General features: G+C 40.5%; 1 protein-coding gene across 1 annotated transcript; it reads right to left on the reverse strand.

The window, feature by feature from the left end:
- Positions 1 to 255: 255 nt before the first annotated feature.
- SLC35F2 (solute carrier family 35 member F2) lies at positions 256 to 15,820 on the reverse strand (the record flags this gene model as incomplete). Its single annotated transcript, XM_010168891.1, has 7 exons — positions 256 to 570; positions 5,331 to 5,485; positions 6,147 to 6,199; positions 7,010 to 7,166; positions 8,831 to 8,990; positions 14,934 to 15,061; positions 15,617 to 15,820. Coding segments are annotated over 7 exons (1,076 nt in total), but the record flags the coding sequence as incomplete, so codon positions are not given.
- Positions 15,821 to 17,057: the final 1,237 nt, after the last annotated feature.

The raw sequence follows: 17,057 nt of genomic DNA on the forward strand, positions 1-17,057 counted from the left end.
TGCAATATAAAACATATTTGCTCCAGGTAGTGACCTGAGAGCATGCTTTGGCTTAGTTTTTCCCCCAAGCATTTGCTGTTAAGTTAATTAAGCATTTAAAAATAACAATTTCTTACTTCCCAGAGACTCCACATAAATACTCCTCTCTCTTCTTCTAAGTGCCAGATTTTCTGCAAGGCTAAATCAATACAGTTTCACTGATTGAGGATCTGGCCTTAAAAGTCTATCCCGTGCATTAAAACCAGCGCAGCATTGACATATGCCTTGGCAGCAGAACAATTCTCCGGATTAATATTTGAGGGAAACTTGGCAGTTAAAAAAAAAGCTCTATTTTGAAATGCTGCCATTTCTTTAATCAGTGCTGACCACCACAGTTTCTCCTCTTGTGAACTGTACAGTTATGGTTGGAGTTTCATTGTCATTCTCCTCGAGCTTTAGTGCAGCGTTGTCCAAGCCGGTGCTGCTGGGCTGTGGCAAGGCGGTAGGTTCTGCTGTCCGAGTTGGAGTGGAGCAATACAAGATGAAGCCCACCATGATGATAACGAAGGACAGGATATAAAGACCTGAAAACTGTCAGAGGAAAGAAAGAGAAGCTTAAAAGTCTTGTCTGATGTAAAAACATGTCAATGCTGCCTTCACATTTTAAGAATGTGAAAGCTACCCTTCCTTTTAAAAATTATTTTAATGAGGATTATCACCACGATCTGGTCTGAATATCAGACCTGAATATGGTATATCACAATATTCAGGCCTGAGAATCAAAATTCAACAGCTCCACTCACTGACAGACTCAAGCAGCTGTCTGGTTCTCTGCATCTCATCCTCAACACTGTTGGACTGGGAGGGAGTTTCCTTACATCTACATACAAGAATCTTAACAGAGAGAATAAATGGCTGTAATATGGTGATACTGAAGGACAGATATTTATACACATGAATACTGAAACACTGTACTCCTAAGAGAATTTTGTTTCAGCACAGCCAAATATTTCAGGTCCTGTCAAGAGATTCATCTTTCCATCCTACTGCAAGTCACCAGAGCAGCTGATTCTCTCCACAGCTGTTTTAACCATCTGCAGGGCTAGATAAATGTTACTACCAGACCAAAACTGGTTTGGTCTCTACACCCAGCAAGTACTTGAAGAGAGGGAGACTGAGGCTCCTTTTACAAGATCAGCATTCGTGTTCTGTTAAGGGTGGTGTGAGGTAAGAGTATGAACCAATGAGGTACATCAGGCATTTGATTCACTGTCATTCACTTGCCTGTTAAAGTCCAACAATTGCCAAGATTCATCCACCTTGACAGAAAAACAAATGCTTCCTGCATAACACCAGACTCAATAATACAAAGTGTTCAAGTCACCCACAGCCAGGAACACTTTTTCAGCAGATTTGCTGAAGTCCTCCATATTGACTTTGCCAAACCACTCTGATTAAACAGTACGATGAAGGACACAGCACATCCAACATCCCACTGTCAATATTCTCTCAATATTCTGTCAATAACCTCCTCAACTTCCTTAGATGTGCTTGAAAAATACGTTCTAGTTTATTAAGCAGCAGAGCTGGATGAAATGAATGGTAAGACCTGGACAGTGAACTCTGATCCAAAAAAGACTGAGGCATCTACAATTAAGGCTTGGCAATTCCTAGCTGGTAGTCACTTGGCTCAGAAACCCTTGGATGGGACCATGCAAAAGGAAAAGCAGACTGAAACACAGTGTCCTTATGACACGTGTCCTCTCTCCTCACCTTGCTGGCTGTCTGCCTGGAGGAGTTTGGACTCAAGTGTTCACACAGGAGGAAGCACCAAGCTCTGAAGATGTCCTGATGGAGGCAGTGGCAGCATCCATGGCCCTACCCATGACTGACCCATTCCCATCAAATGTGCAGAGCCTGTGTCTGTTTCAAGGCACCTGCACAACTTCTCCAGAGTGCAACCTAAGGCCATGAGTGAAGGTGTGCTTGCATGCAAGGACACACGGCTAGCAGGTGAGATCGGGTAGTCAACAGTAACTGCCAGACCCCCTCTCATAGTGTGTACAAGGCAGTAGGTATCTCTGATCCCTGTCAGAATGAATTCCTCCATGAGTGGACAGTCCATGAGTCAGTGTGCCAAAGCTGTTGCAGTGTGGCTGTGATTCCTGTGTGTTGGCAGATATTGACACAGGTCAACCTTAACCACGCTGCTCCAACAGGCCTACGCTCTTTTTTTTTTCTTTCTTTCTTTCATTTTTAGTGAGGGCTCAGTGGTCTTTTTTTTTTTTAAATTTTAAATATTGCAGCAACTTCATTGCTTCAGACGCTGTTTTCAGTCATACCTGTGCATCTTATATCCCCATACCAATATCAAGCCTAAAGACTACTTTAAATGTTACTGGAGGACTGTAACTCCATCTAGTGTCTGTATTTGCAGAGTACTCCCATACGAGTTTATACAACAAAAGTATTTGGAGATGTTTTTTAATATCTCTTGAGGGACTACAGGTATCTATATAATGAGCTCATTAGGAATGAGAACAGTAAAGATTCATTATGAAGTAAATAAAAAAAAAAAAAAAGACCTCCTCAAAACAGGTACACAAAGTTCACATTTCACCTTAAACAGACATGAAAAGTTGAGTGCATTAGCAAAACACTGTGCTCAAGTCAAAACCTCATCAATTCCTGGGCCAGGTCTCTGTATAGCCACTGTATGTTTGTGCTGCTTCTGTTTTAGAGCAGGCTGAGACCACAGCAATGCAGAGCTCTCTGTAGCTCACTCTGCTCTGCCCTGCAGCCCAGCCAAGCCTTCAGCGGCTTGCTGTGAAACACCATCTGGTCATGGGGAATACAGAGCAATTCCTCGCATTATTGTTTGGAGATTCCTGTGTACAGGATGCCTTTTAATCCAGGAAATGTCCTGCCTGGTTTTTTTTGCCCCATAGGTAAAAAAAACTATATGATTAACTTGGCAAGAAGGTTTTCTAATGCTAAGTGTTACATTAAAAGCCACATCAAAATCAGGTGCTCTCAGTTCCTGGGTTTTTTTAAGCTATCTCAAATCCTGATTCCTAAGGATGTGGCATTATTATTGCTCCCCTTTCTGACACTTCATTTTTTTCTAATCACAGATGCAAGTTCCTATTTTAATAAATATCTAAAATTCTCTCATAATACAACTCCAAAGTCTTAGAATCATAGAATGGTTAGGATTGGAAGGGACCTTAAAGATCATCTAGTTCCAACCCCCCTGCCATCAGCAGGGACACCTTCCACTAGATCAGGTTGCTCAAAGCCTCATCCAACCTGGCCTTAAACACTTCCAGGGAGGGGGCATCCACAACTTCCTTAGGCAACCTGTTCCAGTGTCTGACCACCCTCACAGGAAAGAATTTCTTCCTAATACCTCATCAAAACCTACCCTCTTCCAGTTTAAAGCCGCTGCCCCTTGCTCTGTCACTACCTGCCCTTGTAAAAAGTCCCTCCCCAGCCTTCCTGTAGCCCCTTCAGGTATTGGAAGGCTGCAATAAGATCTCCCCAGAGCCTTCTCTTTTCCAGGCTGAACAGCCCCAACTCTCTCAGCCTGTCCTCATAGGAGAGGTGCTCCAGCCCTCGGATCATCCTCATGGCCTCCTCTGGACTTGTTCTAGCTGCTCCATGTCTCTCTTATGTTGGGGGCTCCAGAACTGGACGCAGTACTCCAGGTGGGGTCTTACGAGAGCGGAGTAGAGGGGCAGAATCACCTCCCTCGACCTGCTGGACACGCTTCTCTTGATGCAGCCCAGAATACGGTTATTGGCCTTCTGGGCTGTGAGCGCAAATTGTCAGCTCATGTTGAGCTTCTCGTTCACCACCACCCCCAAGCTCTTCTCCTCAGCACTGCTCTCCATCCATTCTCTGCCCAGCCTGCATTTGTGCTTGGGGTTGGCCCTGACCCAGGTACAGGACCTTGCACTTGGCCTCGTTGAACTTCATGAGGTTCACACAGGCCCATCTCCCAAGCCTGTCAAGGTCCCTCTGGATGGAAGAGGTCTCTAATTCATTTTTCCTTTTTGCTACCAGAATACCTGCAGTTAGTAATTATGGGATGATCTGCTCCCAGAAAAATCTCTCCCCAAAATAAGCTAAAAATCCTGAAAAATAAAAGTTTATTATATCCCTTCCAAAGCTCTTGCTTACTTCTTCCTCTTTACTATTATGAATATAAATTTATAATCAATTTACTATTGTAAATACAAATTTATAATCACTTCTTGAGTTAAGCTACCTGGGTGCCAAAATACACGTTTGAAAGTTACTTAGAAAGGATTTTTTTAATTGTTAGAATTGGTTCACTTCCTACATTCATTTTTAACAGACGCTTTGTAGCTTGGATCAAATTTTGGAAGCCAAAACAAGGAAGAAAACTGAGCTAAGAGGAGACTCTTGAAAAGCAAAATCTAGTTGTAGTCAGATCCTACCATTACCAGACCTACATGCTGTAAAATAAATTGGCCTTCATTTTCAGAAACAAATCTGACCTAAAAGCTTCTGGCTTTCTATAACGCTGAAGAGAAAGCAACCACATGGAATAATACAAATTAAGTTCTTAAGCAAAGTTCACAAGCTTCTCACTAAGCCCTTCCAGTCACCGAGAGACTCAATTACTCCAATTGCTGTAACAAGCTAGGTTCCCACAAATGATTCTGGATTAAAAGCATAGGGTGGAAATCTTTTTAGCACTGTCATTTAGCTTGAATAGACACTACCAAAAATATTTCAGTGAGCAATAAACGTAACTGCCTTTTGGAGAGTGTACACAATAATATATTTACCTGCATTTTTTTTTTCAGTCCCTAGGCAGTTGCCCTGAGAGAGCTTGATTCTTATCCCAAGATGTTGGTAATGAGAAGATTAAATCTCTAAAAGAAAATATTAATTTCTGGAAATCAAGTCAAACTGCTCCTCTCTCAGACACCAAATGCCTTTCAAGACAGGGAGATTCAAACCCTCCCTCTGGACACTCAGAGAGAGGAACCAGATCTAACATACAGTTCCACACAGGGCTTACATTAAGAACTCTACCATTTGTACACCTCAGGAAATTTTTTACTATCTCTTGACATTAATTCTAATGTATTCCATGAACTGTGAAATTGTTTGAAAATCACTATCTGTCCAATGGTGCAATGCTATATAATTAACTAAGTATGACTCCTCACTGACATCTGCCAATGATGAACCACATGGGCTGTAGAAATGTACAAGTGCAAATGACTGTTCAGGGGCTTTTAAGAACATTATGCTTTATTTATAATTTTGGAGTGAAAATGTAACTGAAATTATACTGAAAGAATGAAGGTACTTACCTTATAGAAAAAGAGGAAAAGCCCAAAGAACAGACTGTAGAGATCCGCAGTCAGAATACCCAGGTTGACCGAGGTTGCGCTGGTAACTTTAATCACGACTGGCATGAAGCTGTACAGCCCAAACATACACAGGGCAAAGACTGTGAACAGTAATGCTGGAAAACAAGATGACAACTTACTCCTAAGGCACAAAATAATGATTTTAAAGACCACTGATATTCTTCAGATACTTTAAAGGCTTGCACTTTTATCTTTTAGGATGTCTCCTAAAAGATATGAGAATAAAAATTTAATATAAACAGAAATACGTCTTTTTCAAGACTACTTTGTATTGCAAAAATTACTGTATGTATACAAGGAAGTTCTCATTCTTTCCTAGTCAACATAAGAGCTGACTGAAGAAATTTAGAGCCACCTTTCTTAATAACGTGGAGTTCTATTGAGATCAAAATGCGTCACAAAATCCATTTTCCCAGTATTTCATTTAGGAAGGACAAGAAAAATGTTCTTGTGATGTTCTAACATCAAATACATCTCTGATTAAACAGGTTTGATTTTCACTTTTTGCAATTTATTTTGAAAAATTGTTTCATGCTATATGTAAAATGCAAAATCTGAGCTCAAAGGTTTTATTATTCAATCCTGCAAACCCTATTTCTTTGCTGAGCTGCAGAGTTTGCAGAAAGTAAATTTGTGACAATATGAATGCTGCTTAATATCCAGAGAACGAAAATTAAATCCCCAGTATTTGAAGCCTAAATGATTATAATTTTTCAATGTTCTGTAAAAATGCACATCATTTTGTCATACACATACCAATTTTCCAGTTCCATTGAATTCTCATTATCTCCCTATGTTCCACAATGGCTCTAGAGTTAGAGAAAAGATACAATATAGTAATAAAAGGGAAAAAAAAGCATAGCATATTCAAACAGAGAACTTAATTACCAGAATATATATATTAGAAACATTTTGATTTATAATCCTTTAACTTTTTGTTTGAAATTTTATTGAATGACACTAACTCCAACATCTAACAAGCATGAAAAAAGACTTGAAAATTAAAGTGCCTGAAAGTCAAGAGCACTTTTATTTAATTCTTATCCCTTCTTTCCACACTTTTTCATCCTTCAGAGATTCAGTTTTATTTGATATACCATTTGAAGAAATTATTAACTATAATGATGAGAAATAAGGAACATAAAATTCATTAGATAGGTTTAAGTTCACATGGTCTGTTACTCTAACGTGGTTATTTATAATATACATGGCTTCATTTTAAATTGAAGTTTAATATGGAAGAGCTCCTACTAACGATTATCTCCTAAACTTTTCCACGGAGAAAATCCATTAAGAAATACACTCCTGTGAACAGTCCTCAGTATACTGAGTGTCCTCATGAAGATCAACAAAATGAAAAATACAGCCAAGTATCATAGGTGTTCAGTTGCAGGATTTCAGCCTTAGAATTGCTGTAGTAACAGTAGTGCAAATAAAAAGGACGCAAAACAGATGCTGATCAGCAACAAAAATAAAATTCAAGTGGAAGGACTCCCATATAGGCCAAATGTAGACATAACAAAGGATCAATTTAATAACAATAACATCATTGCATGGTAGACAAGCAATCATCTGTAGAATATTCTTAATTAGTTTTAAAATAAATATTAGATCCTTACAGCTGTAGACCGCTGATAATAGTCCCAAACAAGCCCACCATTCCTAGAAACTCCACTCTGCTCAGATTTTTCACAATGTATTCCTCACTCACATTAGAAATGGCATACAAAGAAGCACCAAGAAGCACTAAGACATCTCCAATCACCACGTCACTACCTGTACAGAAATATTAATCCACAATAAGGGTAATGCTGCAAACACTTTTTTAACTTTCCTTAAAAAGACAAGCAAGTTTATCTCTGACATCTGTATCTTCCTGGTGCCTTTCAGGGTAAGGGGAAAGGAAACATCTGCTCTGTGTGCTGACAAGTGGCATGGTGTCTGCTACCTGCTCCCCTCACCCTGTGCAATCTGGAATGAGCTAAAACCAGCATTTAAATCTCATCCTGACCAAGCCACTGCTGTACAGTCTGGTCCAATTCTACTTCTGCTGACCTTAGGCACTGTAGGCACTTCAGAAAATTCCCAGTCAGAGATGCTCTCTGCCCTTCTGAATATCGTCCCTGGTTTTGCAGTAAGGCCTGATTCAAGTCTTGCTAAAATCAGTCTATTGATTTCAGGAGGACCTGGACTCAGCTTCAAGTTTATGACAGGTCTTAAGTGGGCACTGCAGATGGGTGGTATGGTGTGTCCTGCTGCGATTTATTTATACTGTGCAAATGGGACTCCCCGTGATACAATCACTCATCAATAAATGTCATTATGCATTAGCTAAATAGCAAGAGGATCACTGTTGTTTAAATCCTTGAATTGATTTAAAATGTCCTTCCCTGAGCCAGCTGGCAATTGTTAAGAACAGAGGACTGAAATACAAGGGTAAGTAGTAGTGAGGATACCCAGGTCAGCAAATAAAACAAAACTGTCTTAAAGTCTCAGGGAAAGAAGATTTTTCTCCCTCAGGACTGAGACACTTGTATCATATAGCATTAAAGCTAAACCTCAGTTTGCCTTGAGGTCTTACCTACAGTAAGGCCCCAAAATAATGCCAAAGAGGCTTATCTCTACACTGCCTGAGGAAGGCAATACCCCATTCCTCTCCCCCTGAAAACTACCTTGCCTCATAACCACTGGCTCTGAAAATTCAAAATTCTTATTCAAAATAAGATCACTATGATATGGGATTATTTAGGCATCTGTCATAGAGAAGATAAGACCTGCCCCAGATCCTGGTCCCCAGAGCCCAGCCTCCCTCCCAGAGGTGCCAGGAATCCCAGCATCCTGTCCATGTCTCCTCTTGCTCTCCCGTCGCAAGCCCCTGCTTTCCAGGCTGTGGCCTGTGGGCCTTGGGGATACGTGGAGTATTTCTGTTGGCTCTGACAAAGATAACTCAGAGAAGTCAGCCTGATCTTAAGTAACTTTTTATTTGCTATTTGTGCTCACAGAAAACTGCAAATCAGAGAAGTCTGGCTGCCACCAAGGTGATACAGTGTAAGCAAGACAAGGTTTACAGGGAAAGGCAGCATCGTTTATTAGACCATCTCACATGATTAATAAAAGTGAACAAGTTTTCAAGAATGAGGCCTTTCATCAGGTTTGATGAATAGCAGCAAAATTTAAGCTTAGCACAAGTGTTTCTCTTTTAAGGTGGAAGAAATAATCCAAATCTACAAGCAAATAAATTCCACAGCTCCCTATAAAATCAGCATCTTCTCAGCCACTGTCTTCTTGGACAAGAAATACAAATAGCAGCACGTCTTCTCCTCTTTTAAAAAAAAACTATATCCACTCCCCCTGCATTTGTTCCTCTTTCTCCTTTGCAAGTTAGCCCACCACAGGAACCATCTCTTTGCTCTTCCCCAATGCAATAAAGGATTCCTTACCTTCGCTGTCCTGCCTCCCTGCCAAAATGTCTGCACCCACCATTGTTCCAACACCCAGCAAACAGACGGCAACAGCAAGAAAATGGATCAGCCTGTATCTTGCACGGAGAATGAACCACGACAAAGCCATCAGCACAGGAATCCCAAAACAGTCCAGCAGCTGTGTGTATAGAGAAATGGTTTGCATAAGAAACCCAACCCAAATCTGGGTTACACTATCCTGAAAACAAAAGTACAGGATTTTACTTTCTGTCGCTATCAGATGTTAATAAAAGCTGTAAAGCAACCCCAGTGGATTCATTTAAAAGAGGGGTCAGACCCACGTTTTACCATGAAAAGCATTCTGAAAGTGAAGGAGGAGCTGGTTCTCTGAAAGTGAAAGAGAAGCAGGTGGGTCCATGCTCTCCTGGTGGGAAGGCATTGTTCTAAAAATCTTCCAGTGATGGGTCTAAACAGTCATTGCAGCATCACAAATGAACACTAGGATGTTGCTCTGAAATCGCGTTGCTCCCCAGAACACCAAAACAACGAGGGAGTTCACTGACATTTCCTTTTCTCCCTAGCAGGTTTTGTCTAGCTTGTCTCTTCACTCCTCAAAACTGTAATTAGAATTTAGGGCTCCATGTACGCAAAGTGAAAATCTGAAACATTTAAAGGATACAAGTGATCTGATTTTACATCAAAGCGAATAGGGCAAGAATCTGACCCAGCAGTTTTTGTTTCGATTTTATTTTCCCCAAGTGGATCCTACTTAAAAAAATTTTTAAAGGTACATGAGCTGGAAGCCATGTGCAAAAATGGTAAAAGGAAGACAGGAATGGGAAAACAGCTTTCCTAAAGTCACCTTCCCCATCTTCCAACTTCCCACAAAATCACAGGCAATCCACCAGTGCATTTTCATTCCTCTGTTAGAGCTGACTCTCTATTAGTCAGAAGCAGGTAACCCACTCCAATTCACCCATGCCACAGCTGCAGAGACACACAAGGCAGCTGGAGTTCCAAAGCACTTTGGATGTGTTTGCAGACACTGCCCCAGGCAGACTCAATAGCTATGGTTCAAGGATGTCTGCCCTCCTTGACAAGCAGTGACACCTACTTCTCTTTGCTTTCTTCATTATTTCCTCTCTGTGTGTTCCTAAAACTTTACGTATCTTTGCCTTGCTAGACACATCTATCTTCTACTCATCCTCCTCCATTACAGAAAAAATAAAGAGTTAGCTGAGTACTTAGAAACACAGAATGGTTCAGGTTGGAAGGGACCTTAAAGATCATCTAGTTCCAACACCCCTGCCATCAGCAGGGACACCTTCCACTAGACCAGGTTGCTCAAAGCCTCATCCAACCTGGCCTTGAACACTTCCAGGGAGGGGGCATCCACAACTTCCTTGGGCAACCTGTTCCAGTGTCTGACCACCCTCACAGGAAAGAATTTCTTAATATAATGTGGAAAAAATATTCTTCAGCTTTTGTTTTTTTTCCTATATGTAAGTTATTTGTGTACATTTCCATGGTCTTGCAGACCTCCATGTGAACCTTGAAGCTTTGACATTGCCAACATGTATATAGAGAGTAAAATATAAGTTTATTAATGTAATTTGTCAACAGATGTTTATTGATGCATAGTGATTTTTTGAAAAGTATATTTTATTGTACAGGGAAATGTGAAATAATAAGAAAAATTTAGAGGATTGAATTCAAGAAAAGTTTATTGCAAGTTTAAAAGGTTTGCTCAGGGGAACTGTCACTCCAACACAAATCTGCAAAATGAGATTTTTTGAAAGCAAAAACTTTCTCATGGCACCAAAATCAGGGCTGGTTAAAAAAATAATAAAGAAATAATTTTTCTTAATATTTTTCTTAATAAAGAAAAATACACAGCAGTGTAAGATGGCCATAGTGTTCCAGAACAACCAAATAATACCAAGAACATTGAGCTAATCATAATTGGTTTCATATTCAATTTAATAAAATAGACTTTATTTCTGAATTTGTTTGGGGAAAAAAGCAGTTTATTTTCTGAGCTGCCTCAGTAGAGTGCCCTGAGAACACATGAGGGAACAGTCTACAGCAGAACATAGTGTCAGCCTTCTAAAGACTGCTCACAAATTGCTCTTAAATGTCAGCCCTTAAAATTTGCCTTCTTGAAGTCATTCCAAAGTATTAGGTCCAGGCTGATAGGACTGGGGCATAATCATTACAATCAAGGCAAGAGCCCCTAGTCCTTAATGTGCATTGTTAACTTCTGCCTGCCTGAGTGCACCACCGCAGTATTCCATTAGTTCAGCCATCGTCCCCAAGGGTTTTAACCAAACTCGTAAGATTTTCGTGGTAAGTTTGGTTTTACTTGTTCATAACCACATGTATTAAAGTCTGACTGGCACAACATTAAGGGGAATTATTACAGATTAAATCCTAATGCTGCTCTCTAATCCTTCCATTTGTCTTTGTTTCTTATGTTGCCTCCAGCTCGCCCAATCTGAGAAGTCTGTGCAAAAGCACTTGCCTAGGCTGTACTAGGAGGCATTAGAGCCACACAAGTCCTAATATGTGATAGCATAGTTGTATCTCAATACAACTTTGCTCTATCAGAAAAGTATCATGCTGTGAGTTTCTATCTAGTCCCACTCCTTTTTCTCTATCCTACCTTTTGTCTGGGCTCAAAAAAATAATTTCTACCATTTCCTCCAAATTTGACTGTTTTGACTAGTATCTACCAAGTGTCATTTACCTGTCTCTGCAAAATGTACAATTCAGCTCTGATAACTCAGTTTTGCCACCTTTGGTCTGAACCACTTCTGTCTTGAGTATGGCAATGTATTTGAGCTCTCTGGTGTGAAGTTGCAATCATGGAAAATAAGAAATACTACAAAAATTAGAAAGCAAAAATTTTACCGCTCTGGTAGCAGACATCTCTTCTATTAATATATTTTAATTTCCCCATTTATTGAGATGTTACCATGTAGCTTTCCAACCTCCCAAGCAGTTTTTCAACCCAAACAGACAGAGTGGAACAAAAACCCTTTAAAAAAAAAAAAATCTTAATTAGGATGCAAGGGAGTGGTAGATAATGAGCCACATGCTCTTTCAGTAATGCCAGATGGGGAATTTTTGCATCCAGACCAGTAACATACTGTAGAAGCACAGCATCCTGGTTAGAGGACTTGCAGCCAGGACATACAGGCACCAAATTATGAAGAACATGTTCTGGTAATCTGTTCCAGGGGACAATTAAACTCAATTACAGACAGAAGAAATCTGATTTTCAACTACTGGATCTTGCCTTCCCTTCATCTACTACGCTATAGAGCTCTTCTGTTCAGGATCAAGATCAAAGAGGTGCAAAGCAGATGTAGTATCACAATGAATTGTGTCAATAGAATCATTAAAAAGAATAAAGCTGATTTATTCAGGTTTTACGACATTTACAGCAGTACTGCAGTACTGATTACTATTGCCAGTAGAGCCTCGGCAAACTCTCATCTTATTCAATTCTAGTCTGTATTTTTTACAAGGGAAAAAAACAGATAACCTGATGATTTGATTTACAAATGTTTTGACTCAAGCCAGCCTTTGGCCACACTGTTTATAGAAAGATTTTAAAGGTAGAGTGAGTAAATTATTAAAAGATGTTTTAATACATGGTTAATAAATGATCATAGGAGGTCATCGGTTTGCGTATAATTGCCAGCTCCAGACAGCTTTGTGAGCAAGAAAACTCAACAGTTCAGCCTGCTTGCTTCCCTGCATGGCTCCCTTCAGGCAGCCTCCAGCTGAGCCCCAGGGACTCATCCTGCATTTTCTTCTGCTGAGGTTAACACTCATCAGCTGATATTCTGTCAATAGCTGCCTATAAAATGCCTCCACTCAAAATACCTACGGAGCAAATGCTAATTGTGCCCAATAACATGTGAACAACATGAAGCCACAGCTATGCTGCTTGGGTTTTGCTAAGAAATATGTGATCAGACAGCAGCACAGCCAAGCCCTGCCAGAAAACAGAAGGACACCAGCAGCAAGAAGTCTCCCTGGCATTACCTCAGCCACAGCCAAATAGAAAGAGTTCTGTTGTGGATCAAAGTCTTTTTCTTTATTTATAGAGAAATGAAAGCTGCCCTCCCAATGCTATCTCCTTAAAAATCTCCCAATCCCTTCCGTCCAATGCTGGCATTTGATAACTAAAGGAAAATCAGTTCTGCTTTTGTGTGCAGGTGTGAGAAAATACATGGAAGTTCCTTGCTGAGCTGAGAAAACTTTGAAAATAAGTTTCATAGGGCTGAGCTGAAGCTCCAGCCAGTCAGCATTTTAACAGTGATTACTCTGTATTCAGGATGGTGCCACCTACTCCTGCGTTGCTTTTATGCTCCCTGGACATGCACTCACAGCCAGTACCACAGGCAGTCTATCAGGCTGGGTGCTCTGAACCACATGTTCTGATGGAACTGCAGAACTGCTTGCTACTGGCAGATAGCAAATGCCTTGCACTGGAGCAAATCACAGGCTTTTGGGGTTGTTTTTTTTTTTTTTTTTTTTGTCCTGTATCTCAGTTGTGACAGTGGTGAGAAACTGGTGACTTCAGAGAATGTGCAAGAAACCTTATTGCAACAAGCAGTTACAATAAATTCACAGTTACTGAACTGGCACTGAAAGAATCATCAGTCTGAAGGTTACCACATGGGAAGAAGGATTAGCAACTGCTTGAGTTTGGCAACTGGATAGTACAACCTACTGTATTTACTCTTTCTTAATTTCTATGAAAGAAATCATAGGAATAGCTTTACTACTTCTGAGAACTTGGATCCATGTCCTGGCTTTTTCAGCTGTAAAGTATATGATCAAGCAGTGTCTCGATTATCAGCTTAACTTGATCTTGAGACTGAAACGTATCACTCAAAGCTTTGATTTCTGAGGCATTAATTGTAAGGGAATTAAATGCCTAATGAGTCATAACACGTAAGTATGAAGTAGAAATGTGACAATAATAATCCATTAGGCACATGTTACTCGTCTTTAAATAGTGCAAGGAAAAGTTTGTCTAAAGGGAGCCCACACCACCGCAGTTTATTGCTTTACAAGTAATTCTTTTAAATATTAACCCTTGTTACTTTGGCTCTGTAAAAAACTGAAACCTAAACACTCCTTTCCAAGTAACAGCCAATTGTGTATAGTACATTATTTTTTATGCAAGTAAGTGAGGCCATGACCCCAGCCACAGATCCACCACTGGTAAGAGCAGGCCCCAGACATGCTCACTCCTTGCTTCTGCACTCGGGGGCTTCACACGGCTCACGAATAAACCAGCAAAGACAGGGTTTACTCTGACTTTGCTCAGTGCCCTGAGCCAGTTTGCTCAAGGGATTTGGCTGTGCAAGCTCAGGAGCATGCAGTTGGAGGCAGGAAGAAGGCACTAACTCTTCAAGCAGCTTCTGTCTGTGTAGGGTGACAAAGAAATTCCAGCCTTAGCCCTTCTGCTCATAGAGCTATTTCAGAACACAAGATTCATCCTAGTGCAGCGATGCAGCACCAAGCACTGGCATTGCAGAGGATGTTTACTGGCACTTCAGGAGCCTGGCACACTGACCTCCCTTCCATTTCTTCCAGAAATGGGCCTGAAGTGCCACATTCAAAAGCCATAGGGCTTGTCCCTCATTGCATGGTCAGCAACACCAGCTATCAGTATGTCCTCACGCGTGGGGTTACGTCTTGCAATGCCTCCAACATCTTCTAATGCCAGGCGAGAGGTCTACCTCACTCTGATCAGCAACAATCTGTGCTGGGTGAGCCTTATCTGGTCATAAATCTTTATTTTGTGTCAGGAGAAAAACCTGAGTGGCTGTCAGCAAACTCTTAGAAGTGCTTTCTATCAAAATAATTAGAGTTCAACTCAAGAGCTGGCACTGGGTAATACCATCCAATTTTCTCTGCTTCCTGGAAATGTTATTCATGATGCAGGATACTCTTCTCTGTACTGCAGAGAGAAAATAGATATTGGAAAGCTTTTTCAGGCTTAAATAGCTTCCATGTCTATCTTATGAATCTCATTTCAGAAACTGGTCTGAAGCTGTAATAAAAGCAACAGTTCAAAAAGAGAGAGGTCAGTCCTTACCTGCACACTTGTGAGGGTCGTGTATTGGTATGCTTTTACAATCATGTAATTGGCTTCAACATCAGCCAGTCCCAAAAAAATATACTTCCACCACCTCTGTTTCAAAATTTGCCAAAGACTATCACTGCCTGTTTAGAAGAAAGCAGCAATCAGTACGTGTTTCTTTTCAAACAAATGCTGCACAGGAATCTTGCTTTTAAAAGCATAAATAATAGTGAAATGCTCAATTTTGGGTACCCCTGCTTAAGAAAGATACAGTAACAGCAAAATGCAGACTGGGAGGAGCAATGCAATGGTGAAACGCATAGAAATTCTTCCACATGAGGAAAAAAACACAAGACTTGAGTTATTTAAACAGTAAATTAATAAGAATAGGAGGAATATTAAATAGTTTCTGGTAAAGAAGCTTGTTACAACAAAGTCTATTTTCCCTAATATAACACAGGGCTTGAAACCAAAGAGCACATAATTTTAAACAGATATGAAATGAAATCAAACTAAATGCACATTTAAGCTGTGAAATTAATTTCCATGTGTTATAACAAGGTAGGAATTTCAGCAGTAACTTAAAAAAAATAGAATGAGTATTAAGTTCTTTTGTTTCAAAATCTGAAATGAAAATGTAGAAGAGAAAAAAAAAAAAAAAAGATGAACCAGAATCTCCCATCCCATATTTCACATACCAGTCCTAAATGCCAGCATTGTTGTATAAACTAGAAGAAGCAAAGAATAGTTGATAAAACTTTGAAACATTGGAGTGTTCACTTGGTATTTTTCTGCTAGGTACTGGCTTGTAACAGCAGTCCCACAGATAAACAAGGAGAGTATCTGGCCCAGAATTATCGTTTTCAAAATATACCTGTGAATATAAAAGACAACGCAGTAAGCTTAGAATTAAACATTCACATTTTAAAAAAATATTTGCTAGTTGTACAAGGAAAATGCCATTTTTTAGATCGATGCTTTATTCTTTTTCTACCACCTATCAATGTTGTTCTGATTTACTGGTAAGCAGGGTTTTGTCTACACAGAAGATCTAGTCTAACCTCACAACAGCCATGTAAGAAGTGAGGCCAGTTCAAACCACCAGCGATAGAGACTGCAAGAATTTGCAAGGATCTGCAAGCAGCTCACCTGGGCAGGCTCAAACCAATGGCAGGATCTATTCTTATCCAGAGAGGTTCTGATACACACAGCCTCCTTTGTCCTCCACTGAATTTCATTCTGACTTTGATCAAGAGAAATCTGCAACATGGAGAGAAGGCACGACTGCCTTCAGGCTCTTCCCAGACCTGAGTCTTTGAAAGTGAGCTGAGACCCTAAGCTGAGCAGTGCTGAGGAAATACAAAAGCATTAACCATAGAACAGCTCAGGTCAGAAGGACCTCGAAAGATCATCTGGTCCAAGCTTTCATGGGAAAGGGAGCCTGGACGAAATTATCTAGCACGCTGTGCAGTCACATCTTGAAAACCTCCAGCGATGAGGACACCATCACATCCCTGGGGAGGTGGTTCCAGTGATTGATTGTTCTCACTGTGTAAAAATCCTTTCTTATAAGAGTTGTGATAAGTAGCAATTCTTCACCTAATATAAAATGAATTATTTCAGATGTTCCTAGACAAAGACGAGTATGCATAGACTGCTGTGTATCTTTTGGCTTGCTGTTTTTCCTGGCAGTGGAGCTATGCAGATTTGTACCACCCCAGTTCCTGCCTGCATACTCACAATATACAGCGAGGGGCTCAGCGCTGTCTGTACAGGCCTGCAAAGTTCACATCTCATTTGTTTACTCTGAAGACTACTGACGAGAATTTAACTGTCTGCACAACTGATTCATTTGTTCCTACTCAAAGCAATTGAGCAAGGGAAGAAAGCATCCCACCAGGATTCTGCACCTACCCTGTGCCCACATCTCTCCCTGATGATTTCTGACAGGGCACCCACGTGCCAGGCACACCACGCGACAGTAACACCGGTTGTTTTCCCAAGGTGGGTGACTTTATTGTAATAATTACCAGCTCACCCAGCTATGCTGTGCAATCCAGCTGTCAGGCAACAAGAAGGGTGTGTTCAGGGGTACTAAAGCCAACTACAACCACACAGTCAATCCCTCCTTTTGGAAGG

This window comes from Antrostomus carolinensis, unplaced genomic scaffold (genome assembly GCF_000700745.2).
Source record: "Antrostomus carolinensis isolate BGI_N321 unplaced genomic scaffold, ASM70074v2 scaffold10845, whole genome shotgun sequence".
Lineage (NCBI taxonomy): Eukaryota > Metazoa > Chordata > Aves > Caprimulgiformes > Caprimulgidae > Antrostomus > Antrostomus carolinensis.